Below are 21,477 nucleotides of genomic sequence, written 5' to 3' on the forward strand. Positions count from 1 at the left end.
GGTCATCTGGAGTGAAGAGGGAGATTGTGTGAGACACCCTTCTGTGAGGGAGCAAGGTGCTCAAGGATAAGAAGTGGAGGGTGCTCTTCTGTGCTGACTTTGCCCAGCATGGTGTGACAAGACTTCACCCAGTCTGTGTGCCAGGTGGCCAGGTGGCCCTTGGCATAGATTGATTTGCGGTGACAATGACATCTCCCTTTATACCTTGATTTAAGCTTTCAAAACACTTTCATCTACATGGACAATTCACCTCGCCTCTCTCTCCTGACAAGGGCAGGCATGGAAATGACTTATGGCTCTCTGAGGAGGCTTCATTTTCAATGCTTTGCAACTAGTTTTGGTCTGAAGAAAAACAGAGTTTGGAGGCTGCTGCAAACTCCTGCTTTAATCTGAAAGGAAGAAAGAAGGAAAGAATGAAAGAAGGAAAGGAGGAAAGAAACAAAGAAAGAGAGAAAGGAAGAAAGAAAGAGAGAAAGAGAGAAAGAAAGGAGGGAGGGAGGGAGGGAGGGAGGGAGGGAGGGAGGGAGGGAGGGAGGGAGGGAGGGAGGGAAGGAAGGAGGGAGGGAACCTTGGGATAAGAGATATAGTGGAGCTGAGCATGGAGGCCCTTAGGAAGACACAGCAGGACCCTACCTCTCCTGGGACACATCTTGGGTTCACACTGGTAAGATTGTGAGTCCTGAGTTTACACTGGTTTATGGATCCCCACTGTAACTTCCTTGCTACAGAGTGGTGTTGTTTCTTTGGGGCAACCTCAAGAACACCAAATTGGGTGAGAAACTCTGCTCTGGGCACCCAGACATGAGCGTCCACAGGGTGTACTGAAGTACAAGAGACCCACTTGCTTGGAGCGACATGGACTTTCTAGGGCCTCTGTAGTCTGCTGGTTGAGAGTACAACCACCTTCCAGTGGGCCCTGGGATTAAGCATCTCTCAGGCTCCCTTCTTTCCTAAAGGATGGAAGAAAATGACTTCTTTAGACACTGTAGCCTCCATTCAAGATGGGTCATGTCTGTGGTTGTGAGACATGCCACAAGAGACACTCTTTCTTCACTGAAGACATATTTGATGGGTTTGCATCCTCTGATCTCTGAGGGAAGAAATTCTCTAAAACTAGCAGGTGTTTTCTTTCCTCTCCCACTTACAGGGTGGGAGGTCCCTAGGAAGGGAAGATCAGTCATAAGCAGCAACCATTGACTCACCCAATCTCTCCAGGATAGCCAGCAGGTGTAGGAAGGGACACAGTTCCTCTGCTTGGAGTCTGATGTGTAACACTGGTCCCATCCTTAACTCCATCAGGCCTGATGCTCACACAGCCACCCAATCGGCTCCTAATGTATCATCAGAGAAGCCACTCCCTAGTAGCAACTGAGCTGCTCTTCAAGTGGAGTTGGCTACTGCTTGCCTCCTTAGGAAGCCACCGTGTTCCCAAGCACAGGGCACGTTCAGGACTCCCTTTATCTCCCAGCACCCCTCCTCTCGATCACCTTTCCCCAGGCATCAACTCTCTTCACAGATATTAGTGCTGAGGAGCAGAGGGGTAGGTAGCCCCATCCTGGGCCCATAGATAAAGTAAGAAAAGAAATGTGGACACTTCCTGGTTCTCCCACTCAGTCATTAGAGAGGCCTCTGGAATGGTCTGAGAGAGATTAGCACTAGAGACTTTCCGTACTGGAGCCATTTCATTCCCCTCTGGCTCTAATGGGGCCTTTGTTCCATTAGTCTATGGGGCTCCTCAAGGCAGCAGATATAGGTTAAATATACATCGTCATATACCTGAGTGCTAGGGACTAGTGCTGTGGGATACATGCATGGAATATACACCCATGTTCCCTGCTGCAAAGCCTCCTTTGTGCCCTAAGAACAAGACACTTAGAGACGCTACTGCAAGAAGAGGTGCACAGGCTCCTGTTCACATCTAGTCTTAAGCCTAGTGGGAGGAGACAGGGTTTAGAGGGGATATTAGACATTTAAAGAGCTAACAGAACTTCCTGAGGCTTGGGATCTTTAGGCATCAGAATGTGGCTGGAAGTGGAATTCGGGGGACGGGTGAGGGTGAAAATCACCCTGGATTTGTGCAAAATCATAGAAGCCCATCTGTCCTATTCAGCTTAGTGGAAGCCAGCTTAGAGGGTGGATGGATGTGTAGGGCTTCTGGGGGTCTTTCACCCTGCCCTCGTGTTGCTAGGAGTCAACAACCCTCCTCGTACCCAGAATTCACAAACATCCACAGCAGCACGTGTTCCCTCTCCCAGGGTCCAGGTTCACCACATGAAAAGCTTTCACTACATTACTCCCGCTGAACGCTTACTGAACAACAGTTGCTGTTATCATCTCTACCTCGTAGGCAAAGAAAGGAAGGAACAGATAGGTTAAGTAATTTGGACAAGGTCACACAGCAAGGATGTAGGGACACCAGGCCTCAGAGCCAGATGCCACAAACAAAAGGGAAAAGGGCTGGTGTTGCCCTTTTCCATCCTGGCCTCTTCAGAGGACATTCAACCGAGCATTCAGGCAAAGGACAATCTCTGGGTGGCATGCCCTTGTTTTTACAGGCTAGGCTCCCCTCTGCGCAGCACCCTCAAACAGTCTCATCCTGCTCCACAGCAGGCCATCCGTCAGATCTCATTTTTCTCTGTTCTCTTTCTCCATCCTCCGTGGCTGACCCAGATCCCTTGAGCTGTGAGTGTTCAGCAAAAATTATAGGCACAGCATAGAAGGGAGGGAGAGCCTGGAGGGACCAAAGGCAGGGTCGAGACCTTGGCCACAGGGATTTGGAAGAGTAGCTTTGTCTTTATATCCCTGCATTCAGATATGACACCTGCAATCCCAGCCCTCAGCCACACAGAGCACTGCAGAGCAGGGGCATTCCCTGCCAGGAGGGTTCACCAACAGGGGGCCTAATGACCGTTGGCCCCTCTCTTGTTTGAGGCTCACGGAACCTGCTCCCACCAATTCCAAGGAGACTGTAAAGGCAAATCCAGCCTGCCTGCCTCCATCTAAAGCTCCTGCTATGATCCCTGAAGTCCAGATCTACACACTGTTGACCAACAAAGGAAGGAGCTGACAACATCAGCCTTGGCGATAGCCCTGGAAAGCAGCTCTCTTACCTAGATCCATGTCTGCAGCTTTGGGCCTATGGGAGCACGGGACATTCTTGAAGATGGCATCTAGGATCTTCTCTTTGACCTGAGTGATGGTGTCACAGTTGAGGATCTTCACTGGGACCTCTGGGCTGTTAACATTATCTGGACTGACACAGCTCAGGACCTGAGGGTGGCAGGGAGAGGTCACATGAATGAGGACAATAGGAAGGGCTCCCAGATCCCAAAAGTACCCTGAGATTCTTCATGAATGACTTCTCTCCATGATTGGGTATAGAAGGGTCAGGGCAGTTCCATCCTGTCCAGAGAGACAGGATGATACCATGTCTTCAACATCACTGCAGGATTATAAACTGCACACTCAATTACAACTGCACACTACTAGGACAGATGCTCAGATTTCTCAAAGGGAAAAGTATTCTATAAAGAATGACACCATGCCATGACGGGAGGAAGAAGGGTCTATAACAGAACAACATAGAAGCATGCACACATGCATAGTCTCACGTGTACACCTGTGTGCAGGGGGACACCCATCAACACACCGAGACCCTTACCAACACCAACACAATCTCTGTGTGTCACCCTTTATTGTTCCTCTAATACACAATCACCTCTCTCTTCTCTGTCTCTCTGTCTCTCTGTCTCTCTGTCTCTCTGTCTGTCTCTGTCTCTCTGTCTCTGTCTCTCTCTCTGTCTCTGTCTGTCTCTGTCTCTCTCTGTCTTTCTGTCTCTCTCTCTCTGTCTGTCTCTGTCTCTCTCTGTCTCTCTGTCTCTCTATCTCTCTGTCTCTGTCTCTCTCTCTGTCTTTCTGTCTCTCTCTGTCTCTCTGTCTGTCTGTCTCTCTCTCTCTCACATACCCTCACACACATGCTCAGTACTAATGAGAAACTGAGCTCCTGTTTTAAAAGATTTAATAGCTTTGGTTTGGGAAGCGTTTCAGGATGATTGAAGGCTGCTGGATCTATTAGAACTTAATGTATTCTTTAAGTATAAAAAGGTGCCTTAAAACACACACACACACACACACACACACACACACACACACACACACACACACAGTTTCAGGCCCTCTGAGTGGCCTCCCTGGCTGTGAACTTGAAGCCCTGGTCAGCGGATGAGGCCACTGCTGGTGCAGAGCCTCTACTCATTCAGAAAGAGGCAAGCCAATTAAACCGCTTGGCCAGCTGGTTGCTTCCTTAAGAAGTTCAAAGCTGTCCACTAGCCATCCTAATGGTGTGTTCTTTCTATATTGCTGATGTTTTGAGGGTCCCCTGGGTGGACCCCAGTAGAACAGGAAGGGAACTATGGGGTACAGGAATGACCAGTGGTGTGTAAGAGCCAGGCAGAAAGGCCTGGATATTGGGGGAGTTGAGGACAGAAGTCCTGCTGTTCAGGGTTCCCAACTACTTCTCTGTCCATAGAGCCTGAGTGTGCTCTGTCCCCTTCCTTCTTGGAACTTAACCCCTCAGGCCCCTCCCAGTAACCATTTCCCAATAGCCCCATCTGGCTTGCAGAACCAGACACCAGCCCTCCTCCTGCTCCATGTGGTGGTAATCAGATCCCTGGCCCTGGACTCCTGCCTCTCATTAGCAGCTAGACTGCTATGAGCACAAATGGGGAACATGCTTATTCCATTAAGAGGAATGAAAAAAAAAAAAAAAAAGCCTGAATCTATTAAAAAAAAAAATCACACTCTCACCTTCAAAATGTCCTGAACTGAAAATATGGGAGGCTGGGTCTCTGAGCTAAATGCCTATGAGGGCCAGCCAATCCCTCTCTCCTTCTAAGAACCTTCCACATCCCTCCCTCCTGTTCTGGCCACCGTGTTGTCCTTTTGCCAGGCCATTGATGGGCAGTTCAGCCTCCTCTGGGCAGCAAAATGGCCTTGTCTGAACTCTTTGCCAGGAAGGATCATGGAGCAGAGACGGATACTTAAGGGTGAACTGTCTTTGCATGTTTTCAGGCCGGGACTGATCTTTGAGAGAAAAAGCATTCGCTCACGAAAGATAGGATCCCAGGCTTAGAAACGTGTCTTCTACTCCTGGCTCTTCAGAATCGCTCACCTGGTGCTTGCTCTGAAGATTCCTAGAGAGGTTCTAGCCATCTGGTGGTCTTTCGGGGAACATTTAACATTCTGCTAGGTTCCTGGGAAGGAGTGTAGCACTCTAGGAGGCTCCTGGAGGAGTGGGGGACATGGAGACAGCTACTGGGCTCCTGGGGGACACACATCTAATACTCTGGCAGATAACCAGGTATGTATCTTATACTCTATAGCAAGTTCTCAGGTGTCTAGCACTCAAGCAGGTAACCTAGCAGGCATCCAGTCTTCTGGCAAGCTCTCTGGCAGATAACCGGGTGAGTGTCTAACACTCCAGCAGGCTCCCTGGTAATGTGGTCCTGGAGCACTCCCGTGGTTGTGCTAACTCAAGTTCCAGCAGGACAAGGTTCACTACCAGCAAACTCAGAGCTCCTGCGCTTCCTCCAGTCACTGCACACTCCCACAGCTCCCACTTCTGCATTGATTTGCTCAGTGGGAGTCTCCATTGCTCTGTCTGTCCTGGTGCAGGACTGTCTTCCTGCATCCTCACTGGATGGAGTCCTTCACATGTAGGAACACCCTTCCCTACCATCCTGCCATCCTTAAGCAAAATCATCTCCCATCTCTCTCCCATTCCAGATGTTCCCAACTGAATGAGTGGTCAGCCAAAGTCCACTGAATTCTTTACATGCTCTGTAAGTCTGTCACCTGACACTAGCTGGACACGATCTTTTGGCTTGAGGAACAAAGGCTGCTGCAATTTGGGGACAGAGTATGATGGTGCTTATAACCGATTGTGTTGCAAGGGGACGGCAGAGGGTGGAACCAGAAACATTTAAATGTATTTCTCTTTCACTAAGAAGTCCATTCAAGCCTCTATTTCTGGCAGGGTGTCTTCCATCTTTGCCATTTTTATTGTAGTCTGTGACTTTTTTCTATGACCTAGAAAATGAGAGGGACCAGAGGCCTAAGAGGTACCTTTGGGTTCTCCAGTAGTCAATCTGTTGGGATTCTCGGCCCCTTAGAAAGAGGGGAATAGAAAAACCAGAATGGACTCCCAGCTAGCGGAAACAGCTTTGTTCTGAGGGGATCATCTCCTTACCTGGCCATAGGATCTGAACATGTCTGTGTGAGCATCTGTCCCTAACAGCACGACCTCCGCCCACATTCCTACTGGGCCCTGACTATTCAATTCAGCACCTGTCTCGAACCACACCCATGCACCAGCTGAAGAGTCACTGAGCTACAGCTGAGCCACTGGGATACCGTGGTGCATGGACCACCGGAAACAGAGTTGGGCACACACAGGGGAGCCCCTGCCTGGGCCCTACAGCAGATAAAGTTAGAGATGTGGTTTGAGAGCTGACCTGCCAGAGCTAAGGGGAGCACTGAGGATACTCACCAAGGTTTTATATTCAATCTGCTGTCGGATGAGTTTGTCCTCACTTAGCGAGTAGCGGGCCTCTCCGGTGATGGCATCAATGGGGCCCTTCTCCATCTGCTGCTTGATGGCACAGAACAGGGAGAAGAGTGGCTCCCCAGCACACTCCTGCATGAGAGAAGAATCCCATGCTTAGAGCTCAGGGAGCCAAGAGATGCAGGGCACCACCACTGCCCTGGCTTTCCTGGTCCTGCCTGCTTCTGGGCTGCCTTTTCCCATTACCCCTTCTGTACTCTTCAGACTTGCATGGGCCCTGTCTCTGTAGACCCAGGTGGTCCTGCTCCTTCTTGCCACCTGTTCAGAGCCTGTCCTTCCTTTCTCCCCTCCTCCCCTCCTTTCTGCTCTTTCTCCTACCCCACCACATCAGCAGAGGCTGGTCCACTGAAGCTTGTGACTGAAAGCCCAGCGGCTCTGCTCTTCCACCTCCTAGGCACATCCTTGGCTCATCTGCAGCATCATGCCTTATGTGCCTGCTCTAGGATCCTTAATCAGCTTCCATAAGTCTGGTACTAGGAGGAAGAAGAGGATGTTGGGAAGGGAGAGGACACCAGGAACTTACAGGTAACGTGTGCTCAGCTAAAATTGGGGAATTAGCTTTTGGACCAAATGGAACCGTCTCAGTGGTACTCCTCATGTGGAAAGAACTAACCACAGAGGGTGTTGTTTCTGAAGTTAGGACCAGACAGGGAGCGCTCTTCAATTCAGTTCCCTGACAATAAAGAACTTCATTTCTTGTGGATTGGATGCATCAGGCTCCAAAAGAATGGACACAGTAGTTGTAAAGCTGGGCAGGCCCAGGAGGTAAAGGCTTACACATAGGGGAGGAAGACGGGCTGGAAATTGGTCCTCATCCCATCCTACCTTGAGGAACTTGTAGAGGAGGAAAGTGAACCAATTAGTCAACATCTTCTCGGCCACCGACTCCGTCCTGGTATCAGTCATAGAGAGGATGGGAGAAAGAAGACAAGAGGTGATTGGTCAGAGGCCATGGGCTGGATAGAATGGGGGAGAACCTGCCAGCATGTTACAGACTTCAGAGTCTGGTAACCTAACACACAGCAGAATCTTATAGCTTGCCAGGCTCCGGGGCTGAGAACAGAGCTCTGTCTGGGAATCTGGATCTTGGCATCTGGGCATGCATATGGCCTATGTGGGGGTCTTCTTTGTACCATCCTATACCACTTCACAGTGATGGCAAAGGTCCTCACCTATGTTGTCCAGTTGTTACTTGCCACACGTGGCCCCTGAACACTTGAAATGTGGCTAGTGGGTCTGAGGAGCTGAAGTTTACACACTTTATTTAGTGAATTTAGATTTGAGTCATTATATGTGGTAGAAGTTTTCCTATTGGATGGAACAGCCTTAGAAAAATTTGAGAATGCATTGATGGGCACATCCCTATTGATAAGAAAGAAAGGAGAAATAGAACAGGAAACAAGGGGGTACCAGTTAGGTGGGACATAGGAAGAAAAGAGGAATCTGTAGCGGGACATAGGAAGTCAATCACAATAGAGAGACCAGGTATTCCATATAAATCCTGCTGCCTTATTTAGACCCACAGCATTGGCAGCCACACAGAGGAGGGCCATAGCATTGTCCTACCTCAAAGGCCGCTGCAACAGCAGGCAATACTTATTTGAGTCTAACATGTCACAATGCAAGCCTTCTTATTGTTTTCTTTGGAAAAGTGGATGCTGTGGTGGCATTGTTGATTTAGGATGCACACTGGCCGTATTTCAAGTGCCCAGTAGCTAAATGGGGCCAGTAGCAAGTGGACAGCCTAGGTTGAAACTTGGGTTGAGAGCATGGCCAGCTCCAGAGACAAATTAGCCCATCCTGATAGGTTTGGTGGATTTAAATACACAGTTGTTAGTTGTTAACTGAAATCTCCAGGTGTCCAGATAGCTGCTGGTTGGCAGTGAAGCCAGGGAAGGGAAAGAAGGAAGAATGTTGGAGGTTGGGGGGGGGGGCAGCCAGTGGCAAGAAGAAAAGAAGGAAGTGGCAGGGGGTGGGGTGGGACAACAGTGCAGAAGCATCCGGGAGCACAAGCAGAAAATAAGGAGAGAAGACAGAGCCCCAGAGTGAGACCATGAGACCACGCCAGGAAGTTGTCAGTGGGAGTGCTAGCAAGCAGCGGCAACCCTAGAATTATGCCAGTGGGTGGCTACACAGCGAAAGTAAAACAAAAATCAAAATTATCTACCTTGCCGCTGGCAGAGCTGTGGGATTCTCCTCTGCACTGGAGCCTTTTGCAGCTGTGTGCACAAGTGCCCTCCCTCCCCACCAGAGAAATCCCAGAGCAAACTGTTCAGAAAACTAAGTCTATCTGGCTGCCAGTCACCGGTGAGCAATCCTGAGAGGCCTGGAGTCTGACATGGAAACCACGGGGCAGAGGTCAGGTGGGATGGGGTGGTCTGAGCAGAAAGCTGGGGACAGGTGTTTTTCATGGTGTTTTCTAACTGCAGATGTGCCACAGGGCTGGACATTGGATTAATAACTAAGAAGCGATATGCTCATCGTTCAAGGGGAGCAAGCCGAGAATGGAGTACCTGCGGTTTTCTAACCAAGTCAAAGTCCCAGGGCAGACAGGGCTGACACTTGTCTAACCTTGTGAGTTTTCAAAACATGTGGTAGAAACATGTGTTATGGTTCAAAGGAGATATTTTCTACAGGTTCACAGGTTTGAACGCTGGGTCCCCAGATGGTGGTGACACTGCTTTGAACAGTCATGGAACCTTTAAGTGATGGGGCCTGGCAGGAGGAAGCAAACCACTGGACACAAAGCTGCCAATCCCTTGCTCACCATGATGGCCTGTATTTCCTCAAACCATGAGCCGCAAGAAACCACTCCTACTCTGACTTGCTTGTGTCAGGAGACTGGCCACAGGCATAAGGACACCTAACAGCATCTGACTGTCCAGCAGTAAGTCCTGTGCCTATGGCAGGGGTCAGGACCTGTTTGCTGGGCTGCACTGAGTCAGTTGTCCTAAGACTTTCACTTCCTGTTTCTCAAATGGGAACTTTTTAATTACTTACTTAGTTCCCTGTTAAAATGTAGGTCCCCATCAGGTCTGGCAGAGGCCTACATAGCTTTCTGTCTATATGCTTGTATTCTGCTCTTGTTACGGGCTCACGGGCAGCTTGTGGTCTTGTTCTACTTCTAGTCCAGGCCTAGGTGAGGCCAGGCCGTGGCCTAACTGATCACTGACCCAGAATGACAGGGGAAATGGTACAATTCAGAAGGTCAGGAATATAATGGAAAGCAGGTACAGGATGAACTGGGCTGTGGACACCCAGGTAACATGTGGGAGTGGCCTCTCACAGGTCAGTGCATCACCCTTAGGAAACATAGCTGATCCCTCTGCAGCCTGCCTGGTGAACCTGAGGGCTTCCACGAGCCGTACATTAGGATTGGGCTGGGGTAGGGGATACTCTGACCCCAGCTGGCCACCGTAGGCCTTTCTCACCTCCTGAGCAGCAGCTTGGGGTGGTTCTTGCTCTCCAGGTTCTTATCAATGAGGTCAGCCAGTAGCTGCTTCAGCACGTCAGTGGCATACTCTAGCTTGCTCTGAAGTACCGTCATGATGAGGGAGGCCACGTTACCTCGGTCGCGCATGGAAAAACTGCGCTGAGACTCCAGAGTGCGGATGAAAGAGAGCAGGAACACCTTGTTGTTGATGAGCTGGGCGAAGAGCTTGAGTCCTTTCTCCACACGCTCCTGCCGGTAGCCTGGGACCTGCGGGGAGATTTGGGATCTTAACATGAGCTTCTGGCTGCCTCGCTAACTGCCCGAAGAACAGGCCCCTCTATTGTGCACACAGTTGATCCGGCTAACACAACCAAGTCCTTCTCAGTTGTCATGCATGATGGGGCCTAGTATCTGTTTACCCTCTGTACTGGCTGGTTTTATGTGTCAACTTGACACAGCTGGAGTTATCACAGAGAAAGGAGCTTCAGTTGAGGAAATGCCTCCATGAGATCCAGCTGTGGGACATTTTCTCAATTAGTGATCAAGGGGGAAATGCCCCTTGTGGGTGGGACCATTTCTGGGCTGGTAATCTTGGTTCTATAAGAAAGCAGGCTGAGCAAGCCAGGGGAAGCAAGCCAGTAAAGAACATCCCTCCATGGCCTCTGCATCAGCTCCTGCTTCCTGACCTGCTTGAGTTCCAGTCCTGACCTCCTTGGTGATGAACAGCAATGTGGAAGTGTAAGCCGAATAAACCCTTTCCTCCCCAACTTGCTTCTTGGTCATGATGATTGTGCAGGAATAGAAACCCTGACTAAGACAACCTCCATCATGGCTTGCAAAGTAGTTAAGTACCTGCAGTTTTGAGACACAGTCGCTAAGACCAGGAGAATTAGCCGAAGTTCACAAGAAGTAGGAATAGAATTTGAACCCCCCAATGTTAGACTCTAGAGGCTGAGCTCTTTCCTGATGGTGATGCAGAACTAACGCAGGCCTGCGTCCCAGTGCACCTTTTAATTCTCTGGAGCTTTGAGAGGCCACAACTGCTGTGGTTTGTGTCCTGCCTGAGGAATTACCAGGCCAGGGCTCCCGGCTAAACTAACATCCACCTTCCTCCTCTGACTCCAAAGGTTCTATGGTCAAACCATCAAGAGGACTGGATCTCCCCCGGACTCTGTCACCTCCACACATTGTAAGCTTACACAAGTTCATTTATCTCTTAGGGAACCCAACGGGACCTACTTTAGGAAAGGGAGAGGTGGTCTCTAAGGAGCACCATGCTGTTCTTAGTCCAGGGGAGGAGGGACTTAACCTTCCTCTCTTCAGGTTAGGTTTTTTGGGAAAAGAGTACAATCAGATTGAAAGCCATATGGCAGCCACTTAGCTGAGCATGGAGGACGGAGATGTCCAGAAAGGGCTCTCTATTCAGAGGAACCACAGGCTGGTGTCTCCCAGATGCTTAGCAGCAAGGGAACGGATGGATGCTCCATTGTCCTGATAATGACCTACTACTAGCCATAGCAAAGTGATAAATGCTGAATGTAGAAGACAGACACTAGAGCAGGCTCACTCTTCATACAGCACTATTTAAACACTGACTGGGACAGGGATGATAACTCAATGGTAGTCAGAAAGTGGTTTTCTTGGGCATTTGGGAGGGGGCCACAGGACACCTAGAGAGCTGGTACTGCTCTGCCTTTTGATCTGAACAGTGGCTTGATGGGTGGGACAAATCAGCTGTCTTGGGAACCTGTCAGTCATTGTGCTGAGCAGTGATGCATGAGCTCTGCTCTGTGTGTTTGCTAAAAAAAAAACAAAACAAAACAAAAAAACAACAACAAAAAAAAAAAAACAAAAACTCTTGGGCTTGGACCTCATAGGGAGCCTTTGTGCCTTTGTGGAATGCTGAGAAGTGCTTGTCCTCTTGAGCTCAGTCCTGGGGGATATGCTGAGGGAGGTGAGACTAACAGAGGTGCCAAGGAGGCAACCTAAAAGCTATGTCCCAGCCTCCCAGGTCTTTGGGAAGGACTGCCATGTATGTCACAGTGAAGAACATGGTTTTAGTTGGTCAAGCCTGGGTTGGATTCAATCCTGGCCATTTACTAGTTGTCAATTTTTTTCACCAGAAAAGTCCAGTTGTTGGAAGAGGTAATATGTATATGGACTTTCCTCTTTGCCAAGTCCTGTTTGGACTGTTTTGGCTATATTCATTCATTTTGTCCACACAAAACTCTAGGGTGCAGGATCTGTTAGGACTTCTGGGACCACATGAGGACAAGAGTCTCTTCAGGCTCCTCCAAACTAGACCATGGACCCAGACATACCCTAGCCAGGGGACATTACATGGGCTCAGACAAATCATGAGAGGCCTGTTGAACTGAGTATGATGTATGGCTGAGTCACAAAGAGCAGCTATTTTATTCTGCTGTCCCCCATGTTTCAACTGGCAAGGACTGAGAAAGGCAGATAGAGATAGCCTATTGGCCCCAAGTCACAGACGATAGTAGAAATAGACATTCTTCCCATGACTCAGAAACCCCTGTGTTCTGGATTCAGGCAGAGGCATGGGCAGCAGGCTGCTGTCAGCTAGAAGCCAGTCCCATGTGCTTGGTTCCTCTACAGAGGGCACACTGGGTCTCCATCTCCTCTGAATGGCAGAGGTCTTGTGCAAGCTTTCCTGGTGGCAGGAGATTCTGGAATCTGAGAGGAAGCCTGTCTGCACCCAAAGCAAGTCCTTTGTCATTCCTCTGGCTGCACTATTAGTCCTAGGGAGGACAATTCTCAGACAGAGACAGGAGAACAGGAGAATGACAGAACCAAGAGGATACATTATGTACCAGCCAGCCAACCTGGCCTTCACTTGACCCTCATCATAACCCCACTCCCTTAGTTCCTCATTGTCTCAAGAGGGCACAGCCTTGGCTTACCTTACACCTGGCTCCTTTAGTTCCCCAATCCCTTGAGAGCTGATGTAGTACTGGCAAGGAGTACATGGTAGCCTCCCTCTGCCACAGCTCAGGCGTTAATCTACTGCCTGCCTGTTTCTTCCTGACTTCCTTTCCACACCCGTGACCACCCGCTCACACACAAGGTGATGCTTTATTTCTGCTCCTTCCACCTCTTCTCAGAACGATTCCTCTGCTACTTGAACTAAAGGTAACCGAAAATGCTATTTCCTGGGCTCTGTGTATGGTGCACGTTAGTGCATGCTTTCTATGGAGTCTTCTAATGATCTCACACCTTCAGGTCCTCAGAGAAATGACCACACGTGTCCTCAGGCCACCTTACTGCTAAAGGGCAGTGCTCCATTTTCAAGCCCCACCCCACCACCTTCCACCATGTCTACCCCATTCCTGGACTCAGGAGCTGTCTGAAGCCAACTCGGCCTTCTGTCTGCACAGTCACTGAGATTCCCAGACTGTCTGTCAAAGGGAAGGGTGGACATTGACAGTTCAGCAATTAGAGAGGTCACTGTGCCAGCTATGTGTCACCCTATGCCATGAAGACCCATTATGAACTTACTGTGTCAGCTGCTCTTGCACCTTAAAAAAGTCATATGCCTATGGCCAGCAAGTACCTGGCCAGGGCCCAGGGTGAGACATTTTTGGCTAGCCTCCTGCAGGAAAGGTACTGTGGTCAGCAACCTGGGCTCTGGAATCAGAAAACATGGTAACTGGGTGTGGAAGAGAACTCCAACCCCTCCAGAGTCTATTGTTTTATTTATAAAATGAGAGTATGAGGGTCTGTCTCATAATGCTTTATGAACATTAAATAAGATAATGTAGTGAAGTAATTGGCATATGCTATGTGCACAGAATCAGCAGTGGTTTTATTGCCTGCCTCTTTAGATCTCTGGACTGCAGGGTTGTTGTTGTGTTTTTTTCTGTCTGTCTCTGTTCACTAGGATATCTAACACACATCACTGTCTGTATTGGTGCTGGAAGTGGACACTTTCTCTCTTTCCACTCAATAGAGAGTAGAGATGGAGGTGAAGTATCTTGGAGAAGTGTATCCAGAAACACCCTTGCATACTCTGCCACCCTCTCCTGACCCTGGTCAAAGTCATTCTGAAACCAAATATTCTTTATTATCCAGATGGTTCTCCACTTTAGTTGAATTCTGTGCATATAAAACTGGATAGTAAAATTTAATTGTAACCCAATAGGTTAGAATTTAGGAGCCAGTGATGGGTTAAGACCAGGAGTGTGTGACTGACGTTCTCTGTGTTTTTAAAGCACTAGCATGTGGTTAGGGCCAGGAAAGTCTCTTCCTCAAATGCCTCCACTTGCCTCATGTGGACTCCAATGAACCAAAGCAAGGTGACCCTCTTGCTTCATACTTTCCACTGTGTGCATGTGTCCCATGCAGCTGAAAGGTTGGAAAACACACCTTTTAACAACGGGGGCGGTCCTTTACCCTCAGAACACCAAGGAGAAACTTTCCACAGCAAAAATTGGTTGGAAACCAACCAAATAATAGTTTGCATGAGACCACATAAGGTCCACAGACTCAGGCTAATGTAGGGACAGTAAAATTGATTTCTGGGCCCTATTTTGACATGGGCTTAGAAAACCGCATTGAAAAGTTACATCTTCATGGAGAGTTAGAATTCTGAACTAGCGAATAACTAGGTATATAGAATTATTTTCTAGGAAATATACTAACTGGGAAATAGAATAACTAAGAAATAGAATAACTAGAAAAATAACTCTATATACCTATCCTGGTTGAATTCTTAGCTTATTCCCTCTGATGCCTCCAGATAGAGCATCACTCCCCTTGTTAGTAGTACTGTTTCCTTTCTAGTACAGACAGTCAGGCAGACAGACAGACAGACAGACAGTCCTTTACTCAGATGTTTCCTACAGTAATACTCTATGCCAGAGTCTCCACCTGGTAGGAAGTCAGACCATAAAGTGAACTGCATAGCCTATACATGAGTAACACACTCAATGCATATAGACAATGACCTACCTATCTGCTCACCACATGACTTCTCTGAACTAGGGACTTACATGCTCTTTTATGTCTTCAGTAGTCTGGTGTCTGGGTGTAAACTAAACTGATGATGAGGAAAGATGAAAGACAGAGAAGAGTAGAAGGGGGAAGAGGGAAGATGAAGACTCCAAACAAGGCAATTGATAGCGTTCTGAGATAGCTAGTGTCTTTGTGCATGCATATATGACACATGTAGAAGTATACACACGAATGCACACAGGTGTACGCATTGACAGAGACCACAGGTTCATGCCAGAGAGAATGTAGGGACATTGCTTGTAGTCTCTGCAAGTGCTACACGGTGTCTATCAGACAGAGGGACAGGGAGAGCTCCTCTAAGAGATAGGTTCCTGTTCTCTCATTTCAAAATTACACACGCACACACACACAAACACACACACCTGCATCATCCAACAAGCAAGTGTGGAGAAACATGGGTGCTTATAAGCATGATTGTGAATGAGTGGTATGTGCTGCCACAGCCTGCTATATCCAGAGAGACCCCATGTAGACACTTCTTCCGACATCATTACCTACAACCCTGAGCAGAGGGTCTGTTTTCCTTGTATGTAAACTGTACCTACTCCTGACTTGCATCTTATTTTCCATCAGTGCTGCATCTGTACACTCTGTTTCCTCCTAACTCATAAGCAGACCTGAAGGACACCAGGAGTTCTGGGACACAGGCTTGCAGCCAGAGGGAAACGTGAAGTCTGACCACCTTGGTTCTACTTCTGGCTCTGTGGCCATCAGCTGTGTGCCTAGCCACTCACTGGGATCCTCTGCCCTCTTACTTTGCCCACCTGTAGAATGGGCTCACCCACTCAAAGGGCTCCAGGGAAGACAGATGGCTGAATGCATGAAAGGTACTTAAAGCTAAGTAGGGGTTTTAACGGCTGTCAACGTCTAACAATCGGCCCTCAGGATTCTTCTTTTGTCCTGTTTTCCTCACTTAGCATCTTTCACCTCTCTCTGGTGTTTATCTTGATAAGCCATTCCAAAGCCCTTTCAGAACAGAGTGCAATTTGAATATCTGCATAAGTGAGATAGCGTGCTAGACAGTAAGTGGGATGATGTTTTCAGAAGATGGGGGTCCCTGATGGCAGTACGAGAGTGGGGTTTTATCATTCCCATTTCCACTTCCCTTCCTCATGTGCCACTTGTCTTTCCCAAGGAAGCATCAAATGGTAAAGTCCCTTATACATTTACGGAGCACTGATTTGTTAGCAAAACCCTTTCTACCGTGGCTTATTAAATCTAAATCCATGAACTGCCCGCGTTTATCTGGCCTCTTTGTTTGGTAATGTATACACTGGGTTAGTTTAAATGAGAAGGGTTCCCATAAGCTCATGTATTTCGATGCCTGATCACCAGTTGGTGGCACTGTTAAGAAAGAATTAAGATAGATGGCCTTGTTGGAGGAGGTGTGACAGCATGGGTGGGCTTAAAGGTTTCAAAAACCTGTGCCATTCCCAGGTAGAGCGCTCTGTTTTATAGTTGTTGCTTCAAGAAGTACTCTCAGCCAATGCTCTAGCATCATGCTTGCCTGCCTGCTGCCATGATCCTCACTGTGATGGCTATGGACTCAGCCTCTGAACCTGTAACACCCAATAAACTCTTTCCTCTATAAGTTGCCTTGATCATGCTGTCCTATCACTCAATAGAAAACGACTTGTATAGTTTTTCTTGGAAGGGGGCCCTTTCTACTCATCCAACCCTGTAAGGGTTCTTGGAACCCCTGAGCCCCTAAAGTGCTACTGAAATGTGTACTCTGAGGTTCTGTGGCTTGACCCTATAACCACATTAGTGTTTATAAGCTGGGGAACCTCAGGCAAGATGTGCTATCTCCCATGGCCTCCCTTTTTTTCACTTCTGAATCACGATCCTGGCTATGTCGGTCACCAGCACACTGCCCTACTGTAATACAAGCATATGGGAGTGGGCACTGATCCTTACCTCAAGGTCTCGTAGCACAGGGTGGTCTTCAATCCCTGGGAACAGCACCCGCATGGTATAGGTTCTGTAGTCCAGAAAGGGAATCCCAGCTCCATCCAGGTCACTGGTAAGCTCATGGATATCTGTCTGCAGCTCGGCAAAAGCTGGCACAAAGAGAAACCTGGTTAGGAAGGAGCCTGGGATGACAGCTCAGTTAGTAAATGCTTGACTTGCAAGCATGAGGAGCTGAGCTTGGATCCCTTCAGTTCACACACACACACACACACACACACACACACACACACACACACACACACACATGCATATAGTGTGTGTGTATGCATTCCCTGGGCATGGCGGTACACACTTGTGATCCTAGCATTGAGGCCATGGAAACAGGAACATCCTGGTGCCCACCAACCAGCTAACCTACACCACTTGGAAAGATCCAGGCCAGTGAAAGATGGACAGCACCTGAAGAACAATATCTGAGAATCCTGTGAGATGCTGGCTGGGGCTAGCCTAAGGGTTACTCCTCAGAATAAGGACAGGAAGGATGCCCTCAGACCTGTGATAATATTGGGATCAAAAGAGGAAGGGCTCTGGTTTGTAAAATGTGTTGGGAAAGGAAATATAGAAGGACAGGACAGAGTGGATAAGACAGAGAGATGAGTCTATGCCTAGTGCAGAACTTTGAACTGGTTTTCCTTATCAAAGTCAAGAACAATTTCTTCCAGTAAAAAAGAGTTTGAACATCCAATTCTGGGTCATATAGTTCTCAGAAACCAAACAAAGCTTGGACAGAGGAACTGTCGTTATAACCTATTTCTTCTGCACAGACATGAAGGGGCACTTTTGCCCTTCCTACCTAACCGCTGTGTTATCTGGTGGTAGATTCTAATTTCATGTAGGTGCTGTCTGTAAAGGCAGCTCAGGCCTCCAGATGGATAGAGTCACAAGGACCCAGCTGGCCTCTAGGAAATCTGGCACACAGTACAGCCCAGAGCCAAAGCTGTCATACTCCATTCTGGGCACTGTGTCCCCTGAGGGCATCCTTTGTCACCTCAGAGGTGCAGCTGTCAATCCTGCTAAATTGTGGCGTTCTCCTAGGTGCATGGCCACACATACCTCTGCATGCATACATGCAGGCACATACATGTACACATTGACAGGAGTATTGATTGGCACATACTGACAAAGAACAAGTCATGGCTGCTGCCTAAAAATATTTGTTTTCAATTTGTTTTTTTTTTTAACCTAAGATGAAGATAAACGTTGGTACTTCAAAAGGGATTCATAGGCCCAAAGTGACTCTAGGGACAATCAAAAAGTGGGCCCAGTGCCCAGTGGGATACAGTGACATGTCAACATGACACAAGTACCCTGAACTACACACAGGATCCTGACCTGTCCTTCCTGGTGACTATGGTAGAGCTAACATGAGATCTGTTGGTTTTCATGGGTCTTCATGGCAGGAGAGCCCCAAGGCTTGCTAAGCAGACCTACAGTCCCTGTATGTGTTCTGCTATGTGGATGCTTGAGTTCTTGTTAGGACATCCTGTTAGGACATCTGAGACAGGTGTCCTACTGCTTCTATACATACGCCAACGTATGTGAGCAACTGTGTGTGTGTGTAAAGGGAGCCAGGGGGCCTCTTTGGTATGCACTGTCACCAAAGCCTTACAAACTTACACTGATGGTTGATCTTAATTGCTAGCTTGAGTGGATTGAGAAGTGCCTAAGTGATTAGTGAAGCACGTCTCTGAGTATGTCTGTAAGAGCATTTTTGGAAACAACTAGATAGAAGTTATCAATGGGTTGACTCATCCTTTGATGGATTTATAATATGACATTGCTGTTGGGAAGGAATTGATGTTTGGAAGGTAGGGCCTGGATGTTTCCTGTTTCTTCTCTTCTTTGCTTTCTGACAGCTACCAGTTGAGCATTTTACCATACTCCCCTACTCCATGATGGATGCATCCTCTGAAACCATGAGAAGGGAAACTTGTACTCCTTTAATTTGGTTCTGGTGGATTATTCGATCACAATAATATAAACAGACCAACTTGTGCATGTCTGGAATAAAGAACACGTGTCTGTGTTTGTATGAGTCAGTGGAGAGGTATACATGGGCAGGAGTGGGGTGCACACATGTGAGTGTGGGGCCTGTATAAGACCTTGCAAGCATGTCAGTGAGGTTGCAGTGTGGAGGTGTGTGTTTGCACATGTGTGTGACAATACACTCAAAGCTCAGGTCTGGGCTGATGTCTTCCAAGTATGGGTGTGGGTAGCTTCATGGCTGACAGTGAACTCTCTATATAAACCTTGTCCTGGGCCCAAGCTGCCTCATAAATATGCAGCAGCTGCCTTGGCATCCAGGAAAGTACTCTGTCACCAGGCCTGCATGTCCTTTGCTGTAAGATGTCTCCTTCTGTCCCAGCAGCTTAACTGTCCCCAGCCAGAAGCCTAGGGTCTCCTGTAGGACTGCATGGTTTTCTGCCTGCTGAGCCTTCCTTCCCCAGGGAGCCAGGCGCCCCTCCCTTTTGTTGCCTTCTCCTGATCGGGCTGCTTCACTGGCCAGGAGGAGAGGGAGGGAGTCAGGATTGATGTGTCTGCAGTTTCCTTGAAGTCACCATGTACCTCCAACATTCAAAGACTCATGCCTGCCTCACATAAAAGAGATTCTAATCACTACACCTAATTAGAGGGAAGAGTACATTGCAGAGAAAAAAATTAAGCAGTGTAAATATAATAAAAGGCAGTAATTAACAGTCCCACAAGGCAGATGCCAGGATGACAGCTGAAGGATGTGGAGATGGGATGGAGCCTAGTCCCCATCAGAAGAGGCGGAACTTCCCCAGTGGCAATCTGCAGGATCCTGAGCCCAGGTACAAGGCTGGATTAACACTGGGTGCATAGTACCCACAGAGGAATAGCTCAGCTTCTTCTTCCCAGGGTGGCTTACAGAAGGATGTCCTGGGGTTATAGAAGTCTACTTGCTAAGCTGCCTACTTGGGTTTGACACTGCTGATCTCCCTTCATGGTTGCTTGTGTACATTTTTCAAATATAAGCTGTGAAACGCACTTCTTTTGAAATCACAGATCAACCCTACAGATTTCCCTGCCTGCTGATGGACAAGAACTTAGGGATTGCTCACATGCATCATGTTGAGACAGACCCCCCTCCCCCCACGTCTTCCCTAGAGGAGACTGTGAACTCCCCTTGCCCCTAAGCCAGAGTGTTGAATCTGGACACTGTGCTTGATGTATAAATGATCCCGGTAACATATCTGGAAGGAGTAAGGAGAAAACCGATGTCGGATGGCTAGACAGGGCTTTGAGCTGTGACCCTGGCTAAGTTCAGGGACTGGCAGAAAGGTTCTGTAGTTAGAATGCCCAGTCTGTGAGGCCACCCACTGTAGCTCAGTGTGCTGGGCTGTGAACAGGAGGCACACACACATATATACTACCCCCTCATACTCATACAAGTGCATGCATGGATATATGCAACCTTCAGCACTGGCTGCTGTCATCTAACCAGCTGGCTTGTAAAATGAAAGACACAAACACAAATGTGTACATTTACACACATAACTACCCTCCACTACAGCTCTGTCTAGGCTATGGCACTTACATACACAAATGTAAGTACACACACACACACACACACACACACACACACACACACACACACGACCTTCATTACCTCCAAATGCTGCCCAGGCTGGTTGGTACAGTACAGGCACACATGTATATAACTGCATACAGTGACTTACATGTTCTTGAATGCATACATAACCTCTAATACTACCCACTGCTGCCCAGCCTGCATGCTCTCCTATGATAGGTGCATATGTGCACACAGAGACTCCAGCACCAGCACCTGGATGCTCAGTACCTTCCTTGCACTCCAGCGCCACACGGGACTCAAGGTTGTCCATCTGCATCTGCAACCTCTTCAGCGTGAGGTCACTTTCTCGGGATTTGCGTTTGTAGGCGATGAGTACGGCCACGATGAAGATGATGAGGAGGCCACCAGCCACCGCGATGCTGACAATGGCGGGCAGGCTGAGCGGGCTGTCTGGGGCGATGTATACCATCCCAGGGGAATACTCCATGCCACCCACCCGTGCCTGTGGACACAGAGAAGAGAGGGAAGGTAGCAGAGCAGGCTGAAGGAGAGCATGGTTGCCAGTGAGGGGCCCTCCCTAACCCCTCCCCAGAGAGAGCATGGACAGTGGACACCAACACCGCTGCCCCTCAACTAGAAAATGTGCCCACCCTCTGAGTCAGGAAGACACTGTCATCGTCATAACGAAACAGCTCGCAACTACACTGTGAGCACAGCGATAAAACTCCAGCTGACTTCCCTGAGAATCATCCTGCCATCTGATACAGAAATTATATCATGGACCAGATCTCTTTCTTTCTCTCTCTTCTCCTCTCTCTCTCTCTCTCTCTCTCTCTCTCTCTCTCTCTCTCTCTCTCTCTC

The 21,477-nt window shown here is 48.4% G+C and overlaps 1 protein-coding gene across 1 annotated transcript in view; it reads right to left on the bottom strand.

Annotated features, from left to right (window-relative positions):
- Plxna4 (plexin A4) overlaps positions 1–21,477 on the bottom strand; it is a 443,650-nt gene that overhangs the window by 30,698 nt on the left and 391,475 nt on the right. The window contains exons 20-25 of the mRNA NM_175750.3: positions 20,884–21,118; positions 17,007–17,149; positions 10,054–10,322; positions 7,448–7,514; positions 6,548–6,694; positions 3,111–3,270 (exon numbers count right to left, since the gene is read on the bottom strand). Coding sequence (NP_786926.2) covers positions 3,111–3,270; positions 6,548–6,694; positions 7,448–7,514; positions 10,054–10,322; positions 17,007–17,149; positions 20,884–21,118 — 1,021 coding nt within the window. The remainder of the gene's footprint in view (positions 1–3,110; positions 3,271–6,547; positions 6,695–7,447; positions 7,515–10,053; positions 10,323–17,006; positions 17,150–20,883; positions 21,119–21,477) is intronic.

The sequence above is a fragment of the Mus musculus genome, chromosome 6 (genome assembly GCF_000001635.26).
Source record: "Mus musculus strain C57BL/6J chromosome 6, GRCm38.p6 C57BL/6J".
NCBI lineage: Eukaryota > Metazoa > Chordata > Mammalia > Rodentia > Muridae > Mus > Mus musculus.